This window comes from Cibotium barometz, chromosome 33 (assembly GCF_041138505.1).
Source record: "Cibotium barometz isolate CiBa-2024 chromosome 33, ASM4113850v1, whole genome shotgun sequence".
In the NCBI taxonomy this organism is placed as follows: Eukaryota; Viridiplantae; Streptophyta; class Polypodiopsida; order Cyatheales; family Cibotiaceae; genus Cibotium; species Cibotium barometz.
This window is the reverse complement of record NC_141078.1, coordinates 49459315-49484813: the sequence shown is the minus strand read 5'-3', so window position 1 is coordinate 49484813 and position 25499 is coordinate 49459315. Positions and strand designations below refer to the sequence as shown.

Genomic DNA, 25499 nt, shown 5'->3' with positions numbered 1-25499 from the left:
TCTCTTAAGTGAAAAAGAATGGCAGAATCTAGTATATAAAAGAAAGATTTACAAGGATCTAAAAGCTAAGGGAGTCAAGAGACTTCCTTTTACTTCACAGAGGCTTCAACGGATAAATATCCCGAGTATCTCTCAGATCTAGAATTATTGCAGAAGTTGAGCTCTCTTTCAAAGTTTCTTACATGAAACTTAACTAAAGATGACTCTTTAATAGTAAGATAGAGAAAATTTGTCCAAGGATATTTTAATGTCTTGTCAACAAGTAATTTTGTGGATTTATTTTGTTGACAAATTGCCATTTTTGAAAGCATTTTCTTTTAAAGAAGTATGAAATGTGCTAAGGGTTGGTATTAAGTAGAAATTTTGAGAAGTCTATACAAGATTATAAACCATGTTTTCTCCAGGCTCTTGTTTAGGAAAGCAAGTCATGAATCAAAGTAGTTCTTGTGGCAACTTATGGCAATATACCCACCTCAGACTGGCAATAGGCTAAGGGTCATATGAATATGTATTTTCGTGGTTTCCGTATATTTCAAAATAACCACACTATTTTTCCCAGCCAAGTTGCTATATATCAGCCAATGCTAGCACCTTTTTAGCCAACCAAATTGTCATATATCAGCCAATGCCTTGTTAGACTTGGAGGAGACCTACAGTGACTCAGAATTATGTTTGCATATTCATGGAAAGAGAGAGCCCACACAAAGGAATGCTGACTAGATTACCAACACATGCCCAAAGGTAGCTTCTTAATGAACAGCCATTATGGCCATCCATGTATGGAAGGACATTTTTAACCAATCAGTGAGCTTGATTTGCAGGATCCAAAAATGCTTGCAGAAGTGCTCCGTGAATAATTTACAAAAATAATGTTAATCCTTCAGTACTACAAATTTCAAGCACAAAAACCACACAGCTCCTTGGACAAACTATTCAGATGTACAGCTTTGAAAAGGCATCCATGTAATGTAGGATATTGCAATGTGCTCTTAGCCAACCTCTGCAATGGCCATTTTACTGCGTTTTTGCTTTTAATTCATCACCACAGTTCCATGGACCAAAAGCTGCCATCCATTAGGAGCATATACACAAAACCCAAAACCAGAAAAGATAGGGGCTTCGAGACACCAGCATAGAAAGATCATTTCTTTTTGCCTGCTTTGCCCTCTTTTCTACGGATAACCTCATCCGCGTATTTGATCCCCTTGCCTTTGTAGGGCTCAGGTGGGCGCCACTTGCGGATGGAGGCTGAGAAATCACCGACAGCACACTTGTCCCTTCCTGTGACAGACAGTTTTGTGTTCTCCTCCACTTTGACCGTGATTCCTTCTGGAATCGCTAGACGGACTTGGTGCGAAAATCCCAAGTTCATTACCAAGTCGTTTTTCTCAAGTGCGGCACGGTACCCGACTCCAATCAATTGAAGCTTCTTCTCAAAACCCTTGGAGACTCCTACGATCATGTTGTCCGTCAAAGTTCTGTTCTCCAAAAAGAAGAAAAAGCATGTTAGTAACAGACTCAAATGCATCTTTTGTTTCTAGGAGACTTTTCTTATCGATAGAGTCACTTGAATGTATATACACATGAAGTGTTAAAAGGTTGCAAATAAGGTAACTGCAAACTTGTCTTAATCCCCTTAAATATGTCAACAAACGAAGAAGCCACTGATGATACAATTGATTAAGAGAATGGACATTATACTGCCCAATCACATATGATGTAAGCTCTTGTAGCTGCAATTTACCAGTAGCCCCTCTTTTTCACTCACAATCTGTCAAGCCAACTTGCACCACTTTCACTGCCCACACTGCTGCTGATGTCTCTTGCTCCAAATCTTCTGTCCAAAGCACCTTCCCATAGGCCTTTGCCTCCAGGCACAGTATCTCCCATCACAGCCTGCACCTACTTCTACCCTAGTGCATCCCTACCTGTCTGTACAGTTATAGCCTTGTCCCTTTATCAATTAGGGCACAAGTTGGCCAACATTTATCTCAGTAGTCACGGCACTCGCATCTGAAACCTGATGCATGTACCATGCAGCAATTCTAGAAATATCACTTAGCATGAAAATGTCTTCACATGCAACAAAGACAATGTATTTAAACCTGATTGTCCTTGTTCGGTTGTCAGATGTGACACACCTGTGAGTAAGCAGGGCACAGCCAGACATCCGATACCAGCCGACACCCGTGGCACTGCCATGTGGCAATGACAACATGGCAATGGTGACATGGCAGTCTCATACAAGTGGCCCACAGCAATACTACTGGCCGACTAGGAGCATTGGAGCATATATATACATGGGTAGCCAAATCGTCATATTCATCTGCTTTCCTCAATGTTGGACTTCAAATTGTTTCTCTGTAGGTCAAGAGTGTACAGCAAGTCACAGGGCTGTGATTTGACGACTTCATTCTCAGCCACATCTTGTACTTGAATTTTATATATATACCTAGATGAATCCAGGAACATGCCCAAATTCACCTTTTAGGAATGTGCATGTTATATACTCATGGTAGTCAACCCACAAGACTATATATAACTATCAACTCCATTATGCATAGTATGGACTAGATACTACGACATCCCCACTAACGTCATCAGTGCCCAATAGTGGGTGTAGAACTCTGTATCAAGATATGCTCTCTCTCTCTCTCTCTCTCTCTCTCTCTCTCTCACACACACACACACACAAGAGCATATATTCACACAAAGCCCTTCGTACTGAGTTTCTGTCAAACCTCCGGAGATGCAGGGCAAACTCAGCCATAATGAAGCCTAGCACTAAGGGAAGTAGCAAATAGAAAGAATTAGTACAGCAAATAAGTAGTAGGGAAAATGCACCGCTAAAGATAGAAAGAATTAGCACAATATCAACTGGCCGCAACTCGGACGAAAACTTGAATTTTATTTGTATCACTTCTTTCTTGTACATAATGCAGTGCAGTAGTTTAGGGCTCTTGTGTGTGTACTTGTGATTCCGCCGCACTCTTCTTTCTCTCTCTAGAAAATCCTAGCACATGGGCACAAGTGTTCTACAATTGGTATCAGAGCCTAGGGAACTTGCAATTTTTTTCCCCTTCTCTGGCACCCGTGTTCATTGACTGCTTGGATAGGGTAGAGCACTTAGATTCCAAGAGTGTACAAGTTTGGGTTTGGGAAAGTGAATATTTGGGTTCTCTTCATTGCACTTTGGTTAATTAGGATATATAGTGCTTCCTTGCCCCACCAAAACCTTACCTCATCGCGCACGATTGAAATCCCTCACCAGATCACTTGATATTTGTTATGGATTCATAACTCATTGATTTGCTTCTCACATAAAGGCATCCATGGACACGCAGGCAGCTAAAATGGAGGCTATATATGCCCATCTCGACAAGATGAAGTCGGCACCTCGAGCACCTAGTATTCCAAACCTAGAATCTAAAAGGGCCCCTGCTTTTGAGCGAGTGTTGGACGATTCTTAGGACGAAGCGGAAAAACTTTTTGGGGGAGGATTTTTCATCCCTTTGGATGCAGGCAAGGATGTACTTTATGAGCTTTGCTCCAAGTCTGGGAGTCATCATTCTACACTTGGGTGTAGTTGGCAAGAGAGATGCCATTTGTGAAACTGACGGTCTCCCTTCACGGATCCCCTCTCCATTGGATTCCCTGGACAGTTTCTGCTTGCCTTCGCCGCCTTGACATCGAGGGATTATTGGTTTGCCAAGTACTTCCTCCGTGCCTCGTGAGGGACGAGCTCAATTATTGACGCTTCTGAAGCCTCCTAAGTTCAACAGGAAGATGGACTGAGAAGTCGTCACCAATTGGACTCGCCAGATGATTGCCACATTGACAACAGCAGGTAGTTCAGATATTTTTCAGCTCCATTTGGTGCGTACGCCTTTGACAGGTGCCACTCTCTTGCGGTGGGAAGACCACCTTAGGTGGTCACTCCCTAACTTGCTGGGATGTCTGCTGCAAGGCGGTCTCGAAGCAATTTATTCCCATAGATTCCTAACGTGAATTGAAGAAACAGACAGGGCAGTTTAAGTAGAAACATGGAGAATTGATAACCAACTATCTCGCTCATTTCTAGAAGCTTTTGCTCATGCTCCCAAGGACCATCCAGTGGTCAGAGCAAGTTGAGCGATTTGTCGGTGGTTTGAAACAATCTTTGCATGCAGATGTTCCTGCACATCGCCCTCATGATCTTTCACATGCGGGTCACTCTCGAGACGCGGGAGAGTTCCAAGTATGCGACTCAACAAAAGGGGCAGTTGAAAGGCAAAGGATGATAAGGACGAGGCAAGCAAGGAGCCTCGATGACTCACCTCACCCTTGAAGAGCGTTGCACCAAGATGGCTGCTGGACAGTGCTTTTATTGTGACTCCACCAAGCACATTGTGAAGGATTGTCCGAGGACCTTGGAGGAGCAATCCAAGGAGGCCGGAGGAGCAGTCCGAGGAGGCGGCTCCTTCCGAACCAGAGGATGAGTGTGAAGGAGATACATGTGTATGCGTCTTGGCTTTTTTCATTTCTCGGGTCGAGCACACACCCAAGGGTGCTTCATTGCATGAGGCCACAAGTACAATCAGAGGAAGTTTGAGAGAGTGTGTGTGTGAGAGAGAGAGAGAGATTGAGAGAGCCATTAACTTACCAAATCAGAGTTTCCTATGTGTTGCAAAATGGATCTGTCAAACTCTCCGTATTGTTTGACATGTTGGATGGTGATTTGATGTAGCCTTCTAATGGAGTACTAGAAACGTGTGCAAGGACACTATACTCTCTCTACCAATCACTCAGCCTTTGAAGATGATGAATTGTCTACACACTACGAGAGAGAGAGAGAGAGAGAGAGAGAGAGAGGAACAAGAGGAGTGGAGATCAATGTAGCAACACACACACACACATAGATGTAGCAAGCAAGAAGAGATATGGAAGCACAACATAAAGTAGAATGATGAGAATGAGTGAAGTACAAGTGAAGTGACATGATAAGGTCACTTACACACTCATAAGAGTACGTACATACACTCACAGGAAAAAACCTCCTATAGAAGGAGAAAGTACCCTGGCCCATTATTAGTCTACATCCACACATCACTACCATGTAAATGGCTACAAATCCCCCCTATAGTGATGATGTTAATATGTACATGGACCATGTGGTTGATAAATCCCCAAAAGGCAATAAGCCCAAAGCTTTCCGAAAAGCTTCAAACTTCTCTCGTTGGAGAGCCTTCGTAAACATATCTTCCACATTGCCGTGTGTAGAGACATTGTCACAAGATTCTTCACAGCTTCTGTTTTTCTACTGCTCATGTGTGGCATGTGGAGCCTGACATGACATACATGCATAGTTACCTGCATTCGCGAATGCACCTTCATGCAGACGTTTGCAAACGTTTGAAGCATGCTTGCGAATGCGTGGCCTTTGCAAACGTGGATTTTTATTTCCATTAAAAATTTTGGCCGGGCCAAAATTTGGCCGTTTTTATGTTTTTTTTAACGTTTTGTGTTATATATTGCGTGCGACAACTGCATGGGCACTGGGCAGCGTCTCGCGAGTGGGCAACGAGCTAAGCAGTGACTCGTGAGCATGAGCTTGCGGGTTGAGCCGGCTGAGCAGTGAACACTGAAGGGCCAAGGCTGTGCAGTGTGGAGTGCGGGCTGACTCCTGAGCAGTGAGGGTTGTAGCTTGTGGGCAGGGGCCAGTGGGCACTTGCTATATATTGTGTGCGACGACTTCATGATCAACAAGGAGAAAGATGATGACAGACTTGTTGCTTTACAAGAGGTTCGTGAGAGTATAGAGGATGAGAATATAGAGAACATGCATGCAGCAACAAATGCCAATTATGTCCAGGTTGAAGCTAGCAATGTGGAGACGGATGAGGATTACACTTCATCTTCTTCCTCCGATAAGGAGGATGAAGAATGATAATTAAACATTTTGTTCAGTAGGTGATAGGTCTCATACACGGGCACTTTTTACCTTGCCTGAACAAGGGTTTTTTCCCGTGTGAGCACACTTTAGTGTGTTGGGCTTTTAGCCTTGGGACTAGAGTACTTTACTCTTTAGTACTCTTACTTTTGCACTACACTTATGGCCATAATGTGAGTACATTTCCAGCACTTTTCAGTTTCAACTTTCAATGTCCATTTTGGAGTTCTAAATGTGAACTTTGAAGTTTATGTGTGTGAGTCTGTGAGTCATGACATTCTGATTGTGAGATGTGTATGTTTGAATTTTTAGTCCCTAGCTTTAAAATTCAGCTTTCAAGTTTCATGCCACAAATGCATACTCAACCACCCTCGTTGCATTCTTTTGCAAACTTGGCATTCTCGAATGCGAATGCGCGCATGCAAAGAATGCATGCAACTATGCATACATGTATGGCTGGTGGAGCCTGACATGGTGTGTTTGTGTGGCATATGGAGCCTGACATGACAGTACATGTAGTACATGTGTGGCTTGTGGAGCCTAACATGGTGTACATGTATGGCTCATGGAGCCTGACATGATGAGATTCCCTAGGACTAGCTATCCTGGAGATTTTCTGTATTTATGTTCTGGGAAGGTTCCAGAAGGATCATGAGCCCTAGACATTTTAGCTAATACAACTTAGCAAATGGGTGTTTCCTCCAATCTAGCTGCACTCATGTGTGTGCATGACTTTGATTTTATCTTTGGATGACTTGTCTTGTTTGCCTGGACAATGCCTGAGATTTCTGCCTGCGTTGTCCATTGGGCCGTGGATGTCTGGGCACCCTGTGGACGTGTATGTGCACACTTGTTTGGGACTGACAGGTGGTCTACATGTGTTTTGCAGGTGGAGTGTCCCCAAAAACCCAATTTACAGCTTTATGATTTCACATACTAATAATTATGGGTGCACGTTCACACACTTATTGTCACGTGCATCCCGCACTTGGATGCCACGTAGACATATCTGTACAGAAGGTGCAGGACCTAGGGTGGGGAACTGGTCCCATGTGAGCCCAGTCCAGGACGAGTCAGCTAGGGTTCCACTCCAGTCGTCCGAGGTCAAGTGTGCATTGTCATGCACATGAAACAGTGCCAGTCTGTGCTGTGAATCTCCCTCTGGAATGATGTCAGTGGTTCTGTGTATCTGGTATGACACAGGATGCCAAAACGCTTCGTAGACAGGTAGGATTTGCATGTAGGAATGGGGCCAGCCCATAGGGCTGCCCCAAGAATAGTTATCTGGGCATGGGGGAGGTGTAGAACCACCCCCAAAGGGCCAGGAGGGCCTTGGCTGTGCCCACCAGCCATGGGATGGGCTGGAAGGGCTGTCGGCCAGCCCTAGGGCCTCTGGACAGGCAGCTGACAGGGCATCAAGCCCTTAAAAGCCTGTCGGCCAGGTGTGGGGCAGCCCACACAGGCTGCCCAGCAGCCCATGTCAGATGCACATGCTGGCCAGACAGTCCAGTGTGAATGCGCATGGTTTTCCAGCATTTAATGCTATGTGATGCAGTCGTGAGGCTTTTATTAGTCAGTCGACTGGAGTAAAACCAGCCGACCAGCATAAGAGAAGGGTATAAATACCCATTGCATAAATCAGGTCATTCATCTCATATTTCATCAAGGTGCTGAAGCTAACTCAAGGGCCAGGACAGCCAAGGAGAAGCTAACACAAGGCTGAAGTATTGAAGGTCAAGGGCAGAGGATTCTCCTCAGCCAAGAAGGTTCAGGTTAAGTCTTTTATTTTCAGTTTTGCATCATTCTAATAAAAGCAAATACTGTTGGGGTAAAGGCATTATGCCCACCCTTATAGTGTGTACAAGCCCATAAGCTATAGTACATAGTACACTTAGTACTTTTAATGTACTAAGTGCACTATGTGTACTAGTGCAATATACATGTGTGATAGGGGAGTCACACACTCATCTTGATGAGTTGACTTATCCCCACAACTCTCTCTCTCTCTCTCTCTCTCCCTTGCTTCTCTGTGTATGTCTCCCACATGAATCTCTAACCCTAATTCTTATCTCTCCCATTCAATACTCCTTTGCCTCAACCATCAAACCTCCCTAATGAGGTTTACACAGCCATCCAAATGGCCTTCAAGAGCTCCCCAATTTGAGCTCTAACATGCATCTCCTTCTTGTTTCAATCTCTTTGCCTCTTCTAAACCTCTCTCATTGAGGTTTTAGTGTGGTTTAATCCACCTTAATCTTATGCTTAATCTATGTTCTTCACCATGATCAATCCCATTTCTAGAAATTCTTGTTTCAATCTCTTTGCCTCTTCTAAACCTCTCTCATTGAGGTTTTAGTGTGGTTTAATCCACCTTAATCTTATGCTTAATCTATGTTCTTCACCATGATCAATCCCATTTGTGATGCTAAAGGCATCAAGAGGGAGCTCTCTACTCCTTATGATCCTCCACAAAACGGGACAGCAGAGAGGATGAACAGGACCATTCAGGAGAAGGTCCGTTCGATGTTGTCACATGCTGCGTTCATAGTTACCAGGCGTTTCAGAAACGGCAGGTATGAAACGGGTTTCATACGTTTTGAAACGTTTCATAAAAGGTAAGAAACGGGTACAAAAAGGTTTCATACAAAATAGAAAAAACATGTATATTTTTTACTTGAAATATGGAAAAGAAAAAACTGTTGACATAACTTATAAGAGACCACATTGAATTCATTTCAATAAAAACAAAATACATGTAAGATATGATGATATCACAAATCACGTGGGTGATCACTGATGACTAAACAGAAATCAAAAGGATCACCACGTGGGTGATGAGTCGTGACTCAAAATCCAAGATCAAAATAAATAGCATGTCCAAAGTTCAAACTAAATAACATGTCCAAATAAAATGATACTGGCAGCAGCTGCTAGCTACTATCTGCATCCTCATCTGCATCCTTATGCTCATCCTCATCTGCATCTTCTGCCTTTGCAGCCTCACTCTCAAGGTCATTGCCGGTAGCCGAGTCCTCAAATGCCTCATCCTCTAGAGGTGCAGGTGCACCACTAGTACTAACCTCTTGAGAAGATCGTGTAGTGCGAGCCGGAGCCATGATCTCCTCATAGAGCATAGAATAGATGTCTCTCTCCTCCTGAGGAATGTCGGGAATCTCCTTGCACTTCATGATATCAATCTTATCTAGATTCACTTGGCGAGGCTCAATGGGATAACCCTTTTGTTCTAGCAATCAGAGATTGCAATGACAAAAGACAAGCCTCTCCAATTGTGCTGAGGAGAGTCTATTTCTCTTTTTCGTGTGAAAAAGAGCCCATGTACTCCAGTTTCTCTCACAAGACCCTGAACTGCAATCCTGGGAGAGAACTCTCAATGCAATCCGTCTCTACATTGTACAAAAAAAATAAAAAAAAAATTGGGATGATGAAAAAAACGCGTTTCATACAGGACGAAACGTTTCGAAACGTTTCGTACGTTTCGAACCTGTATGAAACGCGTTTCTATGCAACTGTGGCTGCGTTACCTCATGGTTTTTGGGTTGAAGCTGTTATGACAACCGTTCACCTTATAAACAGGTCACCTAACACGAGGCTTGGTGGGAAAGTGCCAGAAGAAGTATGGACAGGGAAGCCTCCGTCATACAAGCACTTGAGAGTGTTTGGTTGCGTTGCGTACGTGCACATACGCAGGGAAATGCGCACCAAACTTGATCCTAAGTCTCACAAATGCATATTCCTAGGATATGGTGACAGAGGTGAAATGGGGTATAGACTTTGGGATCCCGTGAATAGAAAGATTATACGCAACAATGATGTCATTTTTGATGAAACATGCATGTATAAGGAGCCTGCAAGGCAACAAGAGCCTGGCAGAGTCATCTTTGATGATGATGGACATCATGGACAACAACCAAGGGCTGTAAATCAGCCATTACAGCAGCAAAACCAGCCCTTAAATGGTGCTGAAAATGGTCCAAATGGACAGCCAGAGATGGCAGAAGATATCCCTATGGATATACCACAGTTAGAGGAGATACCGGGCATGATTTTTCAGCCTTATGGCATGGAACAGGAGCCACCAATGGGTGATATGCAGGCTGGACAGCAACCTGCAAATGATGGTCATTGGGTACGGAGGTCCACAAGACCCTCCAGAGCCCCTGACAGGTTTGTTCCAGGGGTTGACTACTTGATGCTTACTAACTGTGGGGAGTCCTCATGTTATAAGGAGGCTTTACAGAGGGCAGACAAGGCTCTTTGGGAGCGTGCCATGAAGTCAGAGATGGATTCTCTGCACAAAAATGGAACATGGAAGTTGGTGCATTTGCCTACAGGCAAGAAGGTTTTGCCATGCAAGTGGGTTTACAGGCTCAAAGTTGCACCAGATGCAAAGCCAAGATATGATGGGAGAAGGAACCTGAATTAGGGTTAGGTTAGAGTATTCATGGGAGACATACACAGAGAAGCAAGGGAGAGAGAGAGAGTTGTGGGGATAAGTCAACTCATGAAAAGCATGAGTGTGTGACTCCCCTATCACACATGTATATTGCACTAGTACACATAGTGCACTTAGTACATTAAAAGTACTAAGTGTACTATGTACTATAACTTATGGGCTTGTACACACTATAAGGGTGGGCATAACGCCTTTACCCCAACAACCTCCCACTTAAAGGCAAAGTGCCCTTAAGTAAAGGAAAAGAAAAAATCAGCATGTACATGATAATATACAAGGCCATATCAAGGCTGAAAATGGCCTCATCCAATGCCCATCAAGTGTCTGCAATGAGCAAACCGCTCCGGAGGCAAACTCTTCGTCAACAGATCAGCCGGGTTGTCATCCGTATGAATCTTAACAAGCTGAATTTGCTTGTTCTCTATCACCTCTCTGATGAAGTGATACTTCACATCCACATGCTTCGTCTTTGCATGAAAAACGGGGTTCTTTGCCAACTGGATGGCACTCTGACTGTCACAATGCAACAATGGAATATCCCCTGTATAACCCAAATCAACCACTAACCGAGATAGCCATAATGCCTCCTTGCAAGCCTCTGTGGCTGCAATATACTCGGCCTCTGTAGTAGATAAGGCAGTGCACTTCTGCATCCTGGATATCCATGACACAGCACCTCCTGTGAATGTAAATACATAACCGGTAGTAGACTTCCGGTTATCTGGATGACCGGCATAATCCGAATCCGTGTAACCATGCACTAATGCATTCTGTTTGCCAAAGCAAATGCACAAATCCTGTGTGCCCTTTAGGTATCTCATGACACCTTTCACTGCTTCCCAATGCTTCTTGCCAGGGTTGGCCATGTATCTAGAAACCACTCCCACTGCAAATGCAATGTCCGGCCTAGTAGCAACCATGGCATACATGAGACTGCCACAAGCTGAAGCATACGGAATCTTGGCCATATCAGCCCTGTCTCTATCTGACTGTGGGCTGTCCATAGCACTGAGTTTCACATATGAAGGCAAAGGAGTACTAGCTTTCTTCCCCCCGTCCATATTGAACCTCTGCAAGACTTTGCCAATGTATTCCTTCTGAGACAAATACAACACATGCTGATTTCTGTCCCGAAGTATCCGCATACCCAAGATGTGATTTGCATCACCCAGATCCTTCATATCAAAGGTCTCATGCAGCCTCTGCTTCAAGGCATCCATCTCTTTACGAGATTTTCCGGCAATCAACATATCATCAACATACAAAATGAGAATCAAGAGATTGCCATCCAAAGCTTTCTTGGTGTACAAGCAGTGATCTATGTCACTTCTCCTGAATTTCTGAGATTTCATGAATGTATCAAATTTATGATACCATTCTCTTGGTGCCTGTTTGAGCCCATAAAGACTCTTTTTCAGCTTGCATACAAGCTTCTCCTTTCCACTCACTGCATAACCCTCTGGCTGCTGCATATATATCTCCTCATGGAGATCACCGTGAAGAAAAGCAGTCTTCACATCCATCTGAATCAAGTCCAGATCATCATGTGCAACCAAAGCCAACACAGCTCTAAGTGTGGTCATTTTGACCACTGGAGAGAAGATCTCATCAAAGTCCACACCATATTCTTGCTTGAAGCCCTTAGCCACTAACCTGGCTTTGTATCTTGGCTTTGCATCTGGTGCAACTTTGAGCCTGTATACCCACTTGCATGGCAAAACCTTCTTGCCTGCAGGCAAAGGCACCAATTTCCATGTTCCATTTTTATGCAGAGAATCCATCTCTGACTTCATGGCACGCTCCCATAGAGCTTTGTCTGCCCTCTGTAAAGCCTCTTTGTAACATGAGGGCTCTCCACAGTCAGTAAGCATCAAATAGTCAACCCCTGGAACAAACCTGTCAGGGGCTCTGGAGGGTCTAGTGGACCTCCGTACCCAATGACCATCATTTGCAGGTTGCTGTCCAGCCTGCATATCACCCATTGGTGGCTCCTGTTCCATGCCATAAGGCTGAAAAATCATGCCCGGTATATCCTCCAACTGTGGTATATCCATAGGGATATCTTCTGCCATATCTGGCTGTCCATTTGGACCATTTTCAGCACCATTTAAGGGCTGGTTTTCCTGCTGTAATGGCTGATTTACAGCCCTTTGTTGTTGTCCATGATGTCCATCATCATCAAAGATGACTCTGCCAGGCTCCTGTTGCCTTGCAGGCTCCTTATACATGCATGTTTCATCAAAAATGACATCATTGCTGCGTATGATCTTTCTATTTATGGGATCCCAAAGTCTATACCCCATTTCACCTCTGTCACCATATCCTAGGAATATGCATTTATGAGACTTGGGATCAAGTTTGGTGCGCATTTCCCTGCGTATGTGCACGTACGCAACGCAACCAAACACTCTCAAGTGCTTGTATGACGGAGGCTTCCCTGTCCATACTTCTTCTGGCACTTTCCCACCAAGCCTCGTGTTAGGTGACCTGTTTATAAGGTGAACGGCTGTCATAACAGCTTCAGCCCAAAAACCATGAGGTAATGCAGCATGTGACAACATAGAACGGACCTTCTCCTGTATGGTCCTGTTCATCCTCTCTGCTGTCCCGTTTTGTGGAGGATCATAAGGAGTAGAGAGCTCCCTCTTGATGCCTTTAGCATCACAAAAGTCCTGAAACTGTTTGGACGTATACTCTCCACCATTGTCGGAACGCAAAGCTTTCAGTGTTTTACCAGTTTGATTCTCAACATGAGCAACAAACTTCTGGAACACTGAGAATGTATCACTCTTCAAACGAAGAGGATAAACCCACACCTTGCGTGTGGCATCATCAATAAAAGACACAAAATATTTTGCCCCTCCCAAAGAAAGCTGAGGCATCTCACATACATCTGTATGCACAAGCTCTAACTGAGCATCTTTCTGTCCAAGAGCTTTCTTGTGGGGGCACTGTAGTTGCCTACCATATATACAATGCTCACAAAACTGAAAACTTGAAAACTTTAGAGAAGGCAAGTAACCCAAACGAGACAATTGCTCCATTCCTTTGACACTCATGTGTCCCAACCGGCTATGCCACATAGAAATTTCCGGCAGCTCGGTTGCATTTACATTAGCATGGTGACAAACACCTGCATGCATAAAGTAAAGAGTGTCCACCTTAGAGCCTCTGGCAACAACCAGTGAGCCCTTACTAATCTTCCACTTTCCACTACCAAATGTGGTAACATAATCAGCATCATCAAGCTGTCCAGTAGAAAGCAGATTCTTCTTGATCTCAGGCACATGCCTGACATCATGGAGCATAAGCTGTGAGCCATCTGAAAATACAAGCCTCACATCACCTCTGCCAAGAATTTTGCATGCATGGTTATCACCCAAATAAACCACTCCTTCATTGCCAGCAGTGTACCTGACAAACAAGTCTCTGCAACCTGTGACATGAAAGGAGGCACCTGAATCAATGATCCATGAGTGCATACCATGACCACCTGTAAGAAGTGAATGGGCATCAAGTGAAGACGTAAAGAGGACCTCATCCTCACTGCCACCTGCATGTGACACATTGATTTCTTCGATCTTGACTCCACTTTTGCCCTTTGGCTTTACATCTTTGGCTTCATCCTTCTCTTTGTCTTTGCCTTTTCCCTTTTCCTTTTGATCATTTTTCCATTTGTAGCATTGCTTTTTGATGTGTCCCTTTTTGCCACAATAATGGCATTCCAAATCCTTTTTGGAGCGAGACTTGCTCCTTCCCCTTTCTTGGCTTTTCCCCCTTTGCTGGGATCTCCCACGTGCATTCATTGCATTAGACTTGCCAACAGAGTTGTTTTTCCTGTTCATCTCTTCTTGAAGAAGAGCACCCTCAACATCTGCATATGACAGCATAGCATTCGAATTGCTAGTGGCTGTCCTGAATGTGTCCCAACTCTCTGGCAAAGTGCATAACAAAAAAGTGGCTTTGAACTCATCGTCCATCGCCAACTTTTGATTGATGACCTGGCTGACAATACCATTAAACTCATTGAGATGGGCTGTCATAGAAGCCCCTTCCTTCATCTGAAGGCCTATGAGTTTCTTCAACCAATACACTTTGCTTGAGGCACTTTGTTGGGCATACAAGTCCTGCAATCTCTGCCACATTCCCCAAGCTGTCTTCTCTTCACGAATGCTGAAAAGTAATGAGTCTGACACAGACAACATGATAGTAGATCTTGCCAGCTCATCCATATCTTCCCACTCTTCAGCTGTAAGAGAAGCGGGCATCACACCCCTTTCTTTGATAGGTTTGTGCTGCTTTTTCTGAAGCAACACATTGTAGCACTGGGTTTGCCAAATATCATAGTTATGCGAGCCTTCAAGCTTCTTGATGTGAAGCAATGAAGAGCTCTCACCTGTGGTTGCCATAGCAAAATGCAACCTGTAATGCCTGACTCCCTGCAAATGTGCAAACACTGCACCAAAAGATGTGCAAACACTGCACCCAAAGCACACAAAGTGCTTACAAATGTTCTCCCAAGCTTTATCTCCCACTGCGGAAGCAAGAATGCAACTTTTCTCCCACTTTTTGTGATGAAAACACCAAAATCTGGTTGCTGCAGATTTTGGACAGCACCTTAAATGTGCTCTTTTGCCCTTCCAAAGTACTGTACAGCAGTACTAAGCGCTCACCAATGATGTACCAAACCTGTACCGGCAATTTCAGCAGCTGAATTTGAACCTTTTGATCACTCAAAACAGTGTACAGCCATGCCAAAACATGCACAAAGCTGTGCCAAATCTGTACCAGCAGGTACAATAGCAATAAATGCTCTCCTGGCTGTCCAAATGAGTGAAAATCAGACTTTTACAGTCCTGTACACTGCATACAACAGTCCCGAACAGAAATTGGGCAAAAGCCCCTTGACTGCAAGCTGATTTCTGAAGATTCAAGGCATAAATGTCTTGCCTGCTGCTTTGCCAAGCTCAACGAGTATGCGAACTTGAAAAGCCCCTTGATTTGAGATCAATTTCTGATCATGCATGGTACATTGGCGCACATGAAGGCATCCAGAGTGTTCACGATGCTTCCCCCTGGCCACATATACATCAAATACATGAAAGCCCCTTGATTTACAGGCACATTGAGTGCTTGTAAGGCATCAGCACATTAACCACAGCATCAAATGCGATTGCCTGCATGCAAATCAACTCAATCGGCACAAAAGCCCCTTGATTTGCACTGCAATTTGCTGCGATTTTGCCCAAATGTGCAATTTCTCACATCATACAGCATGTATGAGTGCTTAATTGCACAATTACATCAAAAGCCCCAAATTTCGACATCCAATTTCCTGCAAATTGATCCTGATTTGACCAATTTCCTGCAAATTGATCCTGATTTGACCAATTTCCTGCAAATTTATCCTGATTGTGACCAATGTCACCCAATTTTGCCAATTTTGCTCAAAAATTGAGCAATTGGGCACCTGTACCTGCTCAATTGCTTGAATTGATAAGAAATTCGCAAAATTGAAGCAAAAATACCTCTGATTTTCTGATTTGCAGGCGAGTTTTTGTTGTTGCAGGAAAAGTGGGGTTGATGAATGCTGCTGCCTAGATGAATGCTGCTGCTGTGTACTGGACAGCACCTGGGGGGGTGTCGTGGTCAGCTGGTGGGCAGCAAGGGCAGCCGTACAGCAGGCTGGGCAGCCTGTGGGGCTGCGTGGGCTGGCTGGGCAGCCCTATGGGGCTGCGCTGGCTGGCTGGGCAGCCCTGTGGGCTGGCTGAACAGCTGGGGCAGCTGGCTGGAGCTAGGCGACCAGCTCAAGAGGCTACCAGGAGCAAGGCGACCAGCTGAGAAGAGGCGGCCAACAGAAAAGGAAGCAGCCAGCAGCAGAAAGAGGCGACCAGCAGAAGGGCAGCCAGCAGGAGAGCACGACCAGCAGAAGGGGGAGAGGGAGGGACAAACACCTGCTCTGATACCAGTTGATGGGAGAAGGAACCTGAATTAGGGTTAGGTTAGAGTATTCATGGGAGACATACACAGAGAAGCAAGGGAGAGAGAGAGAGTTGTGGGGATAAGTCAACTCATGAAAAGCATGAGTGTGTGACTCCCCTATCACACATGTATATTGCACTAGTACACATAGTGCACTTAGTACATTAAAAGTACTAAGTGTACTATGTACTATAACTTATGGGCTTGTACACACTATAAGGGTGGGCATAACGCCTTTACCCCAACAAGATACAAAGCTAGGTTAGTGGCTAAGGGCTTCAAGCAGGAATATGGTGTGGACTTTGATGAGATCTTCTCTCCAGTGGTCAAAATGACCACACTTAGAGCTGTGTTAGCTTTGGTTGCACATGATGATCTGGATTTGATTCAGATGGATGTGAAGACTGCTTTTCTTCACGGTGATCTCCATGAGGAGATATATATGCAGCAGCCAGAGGGTTATGCAGTGAGTGGAAAGGAGAAGCTTGTATGCAAGCTGAAAAAGAGTCTTTATGGGCTCAAACAGGCACCAAGAGAATGGTATCATAAATTTGATACATTCATGAAATCCCAGAAATTCAGGAGAAGTGACATAGATCACTGCTTATACACCAAGAAAGCTTTGGATGGCAGTCTATTGATCCTCATCTTGTATGTTGATGATATGTTGATTGCCGGGAAATCTCGTAAGGAGATGGATGCCTTGAAGAAGAGGCTGCATCAAACCTTTGATATGAAGGATTTGGGTGATGCAAATCACATTTTGGGTATGCGGATACTTCGGGACAGAAATCAGCATGTGTTGTATTTGTCTCAGAAGGAATATATTGGCAAAGTCTTGCAGAGGTTCAATATGGACGGGGGGAAGAAGACTAGTACTCCTTTGCCTCCATATGTGAAACTCAGTGCTATGGACAGCCCACAGCCAGATAGAGACAGGGCTGATATGGCCAAGATTCCGTATGCTTCAGCTTGTGGCAGTCTCATGTATGCCATGGTTGCTACTAGGCCGGACATTGCATTTGCAGTGGGAGTGGTTTCTAGATACATGGCCAAACCTGGCAAGAAGCATTGGGAAGCAGTGAAAGGTGTCATGAGATACCTGAAGGGCACACAGGATATGTGCATTTGTTTTGGCAAACAGGATGCATTAGTGCATGGTTACACGGATTCGGATTATGCCGGTCATCTAGATAACCGGAAGTCTACTACCGGTTATGTGTTTACATTCACAGGAGGTGCTGTGTCATGGATACCCAGGATGCAGAAGTGCACAGCCTTATCTACTACAGAGGCCGAGTATATTGCAGCCACAGAGGCTTGCAAGGAGGCATTATGGCTATCTCGGTTAGTGGTTGATTTGGGATATACAGGGGATATTCCATTGTTGCATTGTGACAGTCAGAGTGCCATCCAGTTGGCAAAGAACCCTGTCTTTCATGCAAAGACGAAGCATGTGGATGTGAAGTATCACTTCATCAAAGAGGTGATAGAGAACAAGCAAATTCAGCTTGTTAAGATTCATACGGATGACAACCCGGCTGATCTGTTGACAAAGAGTTTGCCTCCGGAGCGGTTTGCTCATTGCAGACACTTGATGGGCATTGGATGAGGCCAGTTTCAGCCTTGATATGGCCTTGTATATTATCATGTACATGCTGATTTTTTCTTTTCCTTTACTTAAGGGCACTTTGCCTTTAAGTGGGAGGTTGTTGGGGTAAAGGCATTATGCCCACCCTTATAGTGTGTACAAGCCCATAAGTTATAGTACATAGTACACTTAGTACTTTTAATGTACTAAGTGCACTATGTGTACTAGTGCAATATACATGTGTGAGGGGAGTCACACACTCATCTTGATGAGTTGACTTATCCCCACAACTCTCTCTCTCTCTCTCTCTCCCTTGCTTCTCTGTGTATGTCTCCCACATGAATCTCTAACCCTAATTCTTATCTCTCCCATTCAAATACACCATTCGTGGTGGGGGCCCTACAGAGGGTATTTGAGACCCAATACCCTGTCCTCTCCCTCCCTCCCTCCCTCCCTCTCTCTCTCTCTCTCTCTCTCTCTCTCTCTCTCTCTCTATTTTTCCGCACATCTACATTCAGTTTTGTGCGTTAATTCCGGCGTGACAAGTGTGTTGATTTCTGAGCATTGAAATTACCGATCTCCCTCGAAGCTTCCGCATGTTACAGTGGTATCAAAGCCTACTTCAAGTGTAAAGGTTCAGCAAGAACCCAGAATTTTTTTCTCGCTCGTGTGGTTGGTTTTCAGACTCCGGTGGACAACCCCTTTCGGAGTGACTCCTGTCCCTTGAAGGATGGTTGGTTTTCAGCCTCTGGAAGTCTCCCGCACACATAGTGGATGGTCAGATTGCACTCCGGAAAGGTGGTGCATTTTCCTGCTATGGCGAGCTTCGACAACGAGAGAGACCAAGAACCTTGGGACCTAAGTGCACCAGGCAACCCAGCTAGGTCATCAAGCATGAGTGTTAAAGAGATGTTCCAACAGATGATGCAAGCAATCACAAACCAAAGTACCAAGTTGAAAGAGCAGAAGGCGCAGATACTGGCTTTGGAAGAGTGCACCTGTTCTCTAGCGCCAACGTTTTCCGTCTCCTCCTCCCTCTCCTCCCTCTCCTTCCGTATCCCAGATTCCAGATCCTCTACACAGGGACCCTCTCGAAGGGTCACGACCACGGCCGAGTTCGATGCTCGAGTTGCAAATGCGTGCATTGGAGATCCAACAACGTGAAGATGAAGCCATGCGACGCGTGGAACATGAGTGATACCTTGCGACTTTGGACGCAAGACTGACACCAGCCGCTTCCTCGAATCATTTTCCCAAGAAAATAAATTTCAGTAAGTCTAATGGTAAACTCGACCCCACAACTCTTTATTCATGGTTGCATCAATTTGAAACTTACTTTGCCGCAGTTAGAAAGAATGATACTGATAGGGTGATCTTAGCCAGTTGGTACTTGGAAGGTGAGGCTATCCCTTGGTGGACCCAATGGGCTCATGCCCACACTAGATTAGGTATGGCAGCTTATGTTTGGGACGAGTTTGTCCGCGACCTTAAGCAACGGTTTCTACCGCCCCATTACCTTGAGCGACTCGAAGACGAGTTTAGGGGAGCGCGTCAGAACGTGCAACAAGTCCTTCAGTTTGCCAACAGAATTTCGAACTTATGTTTGCAATTAGGCTTATCTGATACGGACAAGAAAGGGCAATTCCTGTATGGCCTGGACATGCAGATCCAGTGGGAGGCGCGTATGTTTAGGCCAGCTACCTTCGAAGACGCACTCTCGCTTGCACAGAGTGCTGAAATGAAGCACAATGGTGGCAAACCCAAGACTTCCCAGCCGGCTACTCCCAAGGTTACCACCTCGAGGGAAAAAGGCCAGAACCAGACGGGGTCTTCCCAAGGACAGAGCACGGGAGCCTCTGCCTCCAAGAACTCGACCAATGCGCCCAAGCTTACTCCAGACCAGAAAGCGGAGGCAAGCAAGACTAGTGGAAAATTGAGTGCTGAGGAGATTGCTCAATACAAGGAGGGTAGGTGTTTCTTTTGTCATACAAAAGGACACACTTCTCGGCAATGTCCTAAGAAGACTACTGCTCCAAAGACCGCCGCCTCAACGTCCACGGCTTCCGTGGTGAGCCCAACTCCCACACAGACCCCAGTGGCTGCCCCTAGTTCTTCAAATCCCAATACTTCAGTTGGAGCAATCATTAGCCGAGAGCTCGAAGATAAGCAAAAGGACGCCCATGACCAGGAGTATGAGCGCAACGAGATCTTTGGCTACATAGGTGGCCAGAGAGTCATTGTCTTGTTTAACAGCGGCAGCATGGAGGACGTGGTCATGGAACAAGCCGCTCAGCGTGCTCGTTTTGTCCGGACTTCGGTGAACAAGCAAGTCGAGGGTTTTAGCACAGGCATGACAATGAGCGTCAAGTATAAAGCTCTAGGTGCTAAATTAGTTATTCAGGGCGGCATAGAGTTTGTGCGTGATTTTATGGTTGCCCCTCTTGTAGGAGCATACATAATATTGGACATTTAGTGGTTTCACAAGTTCCTTCCTAATGTCAAGTGGGACAAGCACAATTTCCAGATTAGTCGGAATGTGTCAAACGCCCTAGTAACCATTAAGTGTGAGCCAGGAATTCCGAACTTTCCGCTCATAAGCCACTTGCAGGCTAAACAAGCAATCAGGAAAGACGCACATTATGCGATGATATACATCCAGGCTACCCAGACGGTGGCCAATGCTTCCGAGAAGTATTTGGCTCTCCATGAAAAGTTCCAAAAGATTTTTCTTCAGGACAATCTCCCTTCCCAGCTCCCCTCGTCCAGACTGGAGGACCACAAGATAGATCTCCTCCCAGGCTAGGAACCCCCGAGCAAATTTCCATATTGCCTTTCCAAGGCAATGGAATCAGAGTTGAACTGCCAACTCCAAGAATTGTTACAATCTGGCTTCATCCGTCCCAACGTGTCACCATTTGCAACACCGATCCTGTTTGTCAAGACAAAAGATGGATCTTCTCGTTTGTGTTGATTATCGTGCACTCAATAAACTGACTACCAAGAGTAGATTCTCGATGCCTCGAATAGATTATATTCTCAAGAGGCTGAATGGGGCTAAGATGTTCTCAAAACTTGATTTAAAGAGTGGGTACCACCAGGTGAGAATTGTGAAGGGAGACATCCCCGAGACAGCCTTCCGTACGGAACGGACCCACTATGAATTTGTGGTCATGCCTTTTGGCTTGACGAACAGCCCAACCACATTCAACCGCATGATGATGCGTGTTCCGAGAATTGATTGGAAAGTGTGTGTTCATATTTCTGGATGATATACTAGTATTTGTAGCTACGGTTGAGCAGCATGACATTGATGTGGAGAAAGTCCTGAAGTTGCTGAAAAGCAACGAGCTCTACGTCAATGAGAAGAAGTCGAAATTTTATTTGTTCGAGGTTCATTACCTCGGATATATAATTAGTGCAAAAGGCATTCGACTTGATCCGGCTAAGGTGGCTGAGATTGTCCATTGGGAAGTACCTCAAACTTCTTATGACATCAGATCCTTTGTGGGTATATGCCATGCATACTCCACCCACATAGACAAGTTTTCTGACCTCTCGACAGATCTCACCAATCTGCTAAAGGGTGTCGAGACTAAAAGGCAACGAATTCGAATGACTCCACGAGCGTCGGAGGCATTCAAGAACCTTAAGGTAGCTTTATCAGAAACGCCTTATTTAGCACTTGCCTCGTGGGACGAGCCATTCCAGGTGATCACCGATGCGAGTAACATCGCAATTGGAGGTGTATTACAATAGAATGGTCATCAAGTAGCTTACATGTCTCGTAAGTTACTGCCCGCAAAAAAGAATTACTTAGTCTACGATCGAGAACTCCTCACAGTTATACAGGTCTTGAAACATTGGAAACATTTTCTTTATGGCCGTGACTTTGAGGTTCGCACTAACCATCAGGTATTACGCTGGATTCAAACAATGCCAAGTGCACAGTGGAGTGACCGACAACACCGCTGGAGCCAGATATTCCTGTGTACTGAGTTTCTATCAGAGCTTCGAAGATGCAAGGAAAACTTAGCCATAATAAAGCCTAGCACTAAGGAATCATAACAATAGAAAGAACCATAAGGTAGTTGATAGGACATATGCACCACTAAAGATAGAAAGAATTAACACAATATCAACTCGCCCGCAACTTGGACGAAAACTTCACAATGTGAAATTTGCATGTCCACTAATAAAACATAAAGATATACCTAGATGAATCCAGAACATGCCTAAATTCACCTTATAAGAAAGTGCAATTTATAACCTCATGGTAGTCATCCACAAGACAATAAACCATCACCTCCATCATGCATAGTATGGACTAATACTATGACATCCACACTAACGTCCTAGAAACTAAGCCTGGCACCTATCTCTACTAGTGTAGCAACAAGCTTACAGTCTTTGCCTTGTAGCGGTCAACACTACTATGAGCTTTACGCTTAAGCTTATAAACCCGCTTTGTACCGATGGCCTTTTTACCAAAAGGCAAATCTACTAAATACCAAGTATCATTTTTTAGGATCGTGTCGTACTTATCCTACATGGCCTGCATCCAAATATCATTTTCCTATGCTTCCTCAAAGGAAGCATGTTCCTCTTCATTGCATATACGTAATGAGAGAATAATCCACAAAAGAATAAGATGCATGATGAGAACCTGCACGTGTCCTGTTAGATAAGAGAGTAGTTAATTTATTGTCCCGCAATGTCTCCACCAACCATTTTTGCATACACTTACGAACACCTATATAGCTGTCCTTTCCTCATCCACAGCATCATCCATAATTGCCTCATCAATAGGCTAATCTTTGGGCTGAAATTCGAGCTAAGGAAGTAGCCAATTTGTTGTCCCGCAATGTCTCCACCGACCATTTTTGCATACACTTACGAACGCCTATATAACTGCCCTTTCCTCATCCACAGTAGCATCCATAATTGCCTCATCAATAGGCTGATCTTTAGGCTGAAATTCAAGCTAATTTTCAACCAGTATGGATTGATTTGTAGCACCTTTTTAAGCATTCATTTGCTCCACATATGGCTGCCTGACATTATACAAAGGTAGAAGTGTAACAAAGATGTCTTGTGAGCATATGTTTTGTTGTTTTTTGTATAAAAGCATAGGCTGAACTGAGTTCTCAACAAAGACAACATCTCTACTCATCAAAACCCGCTTTGGATGGTAGAGTCTATATCCTTTGCTTTCTGAGCTATATTCCACAAAAATACATTTTACCGTCTTATCATCCAACTTATCACGTTGTTACTCACGCATAAGAGCATGAGCAAGACAACCAAAAAACACGCAAATGAGCCACATAGAGCTTTTTGTCATTCCAAGCTTTTCTTAGGTGGAGAAGGTATACCATATAGTTAACAACACACTATATGGTATACCTTCTCCACCTAAGAGGATAGCTCAATTTGAGACAATCAAAAGAGCAACTCGAGGAGAAGAAGACCAAGGGGTGAGAGCCAAGAAAACATGCTCTGATACCAATAGTTAGGGTGGAGATCAATGTAGGAACACACACATTGATGTAGCAAGCAAGGAGAGAGAGATAGAAGCACAACACTCAAAGTAGATTGATAAGAAGAGTGAAGTGCAAGTGAAGTGACATGATAAGGTCACTTACACACACTCATAAAAGTGCGTACATATAATCGGGGAAAAAAAAACCTCCTAAAAAGAAAAAAGTGCCATGGCCAATTATTAGCCTATGTCTACACGTCACTACCATAAAATGGCTCTAGATGGCCCCTAAAACTGATGTAATGCTTATGATTACTTGTATCGGTCCCATAGGTCAGATTTGACCTCAGCGAACATGGATTGAATCTCTCTCTCTCTCTCTCTCTCTCTCTCTCTCTCTCACACACACACACACACACACAATGTACACATGGATACAACACAATAAAAAGAGGGTCACTAAATAGTATGAGAAGAATAAGTTTAAAGACAAACACTAAAGCCATTCATGTTGCAACCTACATTCATTTTGGACCTACAATGCCAATTCAAAAAGCTCTAAAAAGTAAAACATGGATTTCAAGGCATTCAATGTCTGAGCATAAAAGGGAAAATTACTGGCTACATTAATGTATAAGAAGGGTAAAACCTCTACCTGAACAGCCCATGCATTTGTCGAGCCCGCCGGGTATCCAAGGCCCTGGAGACAGTGATGACTCCGGAGGGGTCATATTCCAGCTTAATTTCACGGGGGTAATTTTGGGTAAGCTCTCCGAGAGGGCCCTTTACAGAGAGGATCTGATTGGTCAAGTTTGCAGACACCTCTTTGGGCAGAGGGACAGGCTTCTTGCCAATCCTGGACTCCTTGCAGTCTATCCTCAGACTACCTCCATTCTGGACCCATGGACCGAACTTTGCGGTGTTTATGTTGATGCCTTCGCCATTGAAGCTGCTTTTCAGTTCACTGTTTGAAACCACCCCAAAAAAAAATGCCCATTAGAGTTTACAGAAGGGCTGCCCAACTAAGGCCCAGCGTTATGAGATCAGTTACCATTAAATGCCCAACTTGTTACAAAATTGATGTCCGCCTAGTTACCAAATCGTTACGAGATAAATGCCGATACTAATTACGGAATTAATGAGTGCAGAACGGGTGTTGTCTAGCAAAGCCCAAATCAAGAGACAAAAATTACAAGGTATAAATGCAAGATGAGACGGAGAGAGGGGGGGGCGCGGGGGCCGCTTACCTGGGAAAAGCTGCTGCAGGGAGCGCGCAGGACAGCAAGGTAGCCATAGCTGGGAAACACTGTTTAGAAATGTGAAAAAGGACACGTCATAAATCTATCATGGCACTTGTGGGATAATCGTAGCAGTTCACAAAACCAGAGGTCTTTCACATTCAGGGTAAAGGAGCTTATTAGCGGGCACCCCCCATTTTAAGGACAAAAGTTAAAAGCCGGCCACCGGCCAGAGCCAAAAGCCTAACAGCAAACAAAGTGGGCAATATTTGGAAGGTTGGTACCCCTTGTGGTACTGAGGTGTGTGTGGGGTTAGTATGGTGTGGGTGAAATTCTCGTGTGCAACTAGGAATGGAATAAGACCTTATGAAAAAAAAGTCTGGCAGCATCCAACTCAAAAAGCTGGCAACAAGGAATGTCGAGCTAGCCCAACTTGACGGCGCACTCTTGCATCCACGCCTGCAAGTCAACTGGCCTTGCATCACCACAAACAAATCCCATAGCATCTTAGTCCTCCACTTTTATGCAACGAATGGAGATAGTTCGATACTATACCTCTATTATAACATTACCCACGCTACAATGAAGAGATAATATTTATAAGGCCCCAACCATTTTCAATGATTAATCCCAAAGATGAATGCAAATACAAGATTAAAATACTTAGAAATTAAAAGTACACTAAATTAGAAAAAAAACTCCCTCTTGTACAAGTTTGAACTTCGAATTGCATCTTCCCCCTTAAACATTCCCTCCAACTATAATCCACGACTAAAAGAGCATACCCTTTTATATCTTATGGCCCA

General features: G+C 44.4%; 1 protein-coding gene across 1 annotated transcript; it reads right to left on the bottom strand.

The window, feature by feature from the left end:
* Nucleotides 1–704: 704 nt before the first annotated feature.
* LOC147619677 (large ribosomal subunit protein uL6c-like) lies at nt 705–24846 on the bottom strand. Its single transcript, XM_086773369.1, has 3 exons — nt 24703–24846; nt 24111–24419; nt 705–1478 (listed from the first exon to the last, which is right to left on the bottom strand). Exons 1-3 carry the CDS (start codon nt 24747–24749, stop codon nt 1142–1144), a joined length of 693 nt encoding a protein of 230 aa, XP_086629495.1. The 5' UTR covers nt 24750–24846; the 3' UTR covers nt 705–1141.
* Nucleotides 24847–25499: the final 653 nt, after the last annotated feature.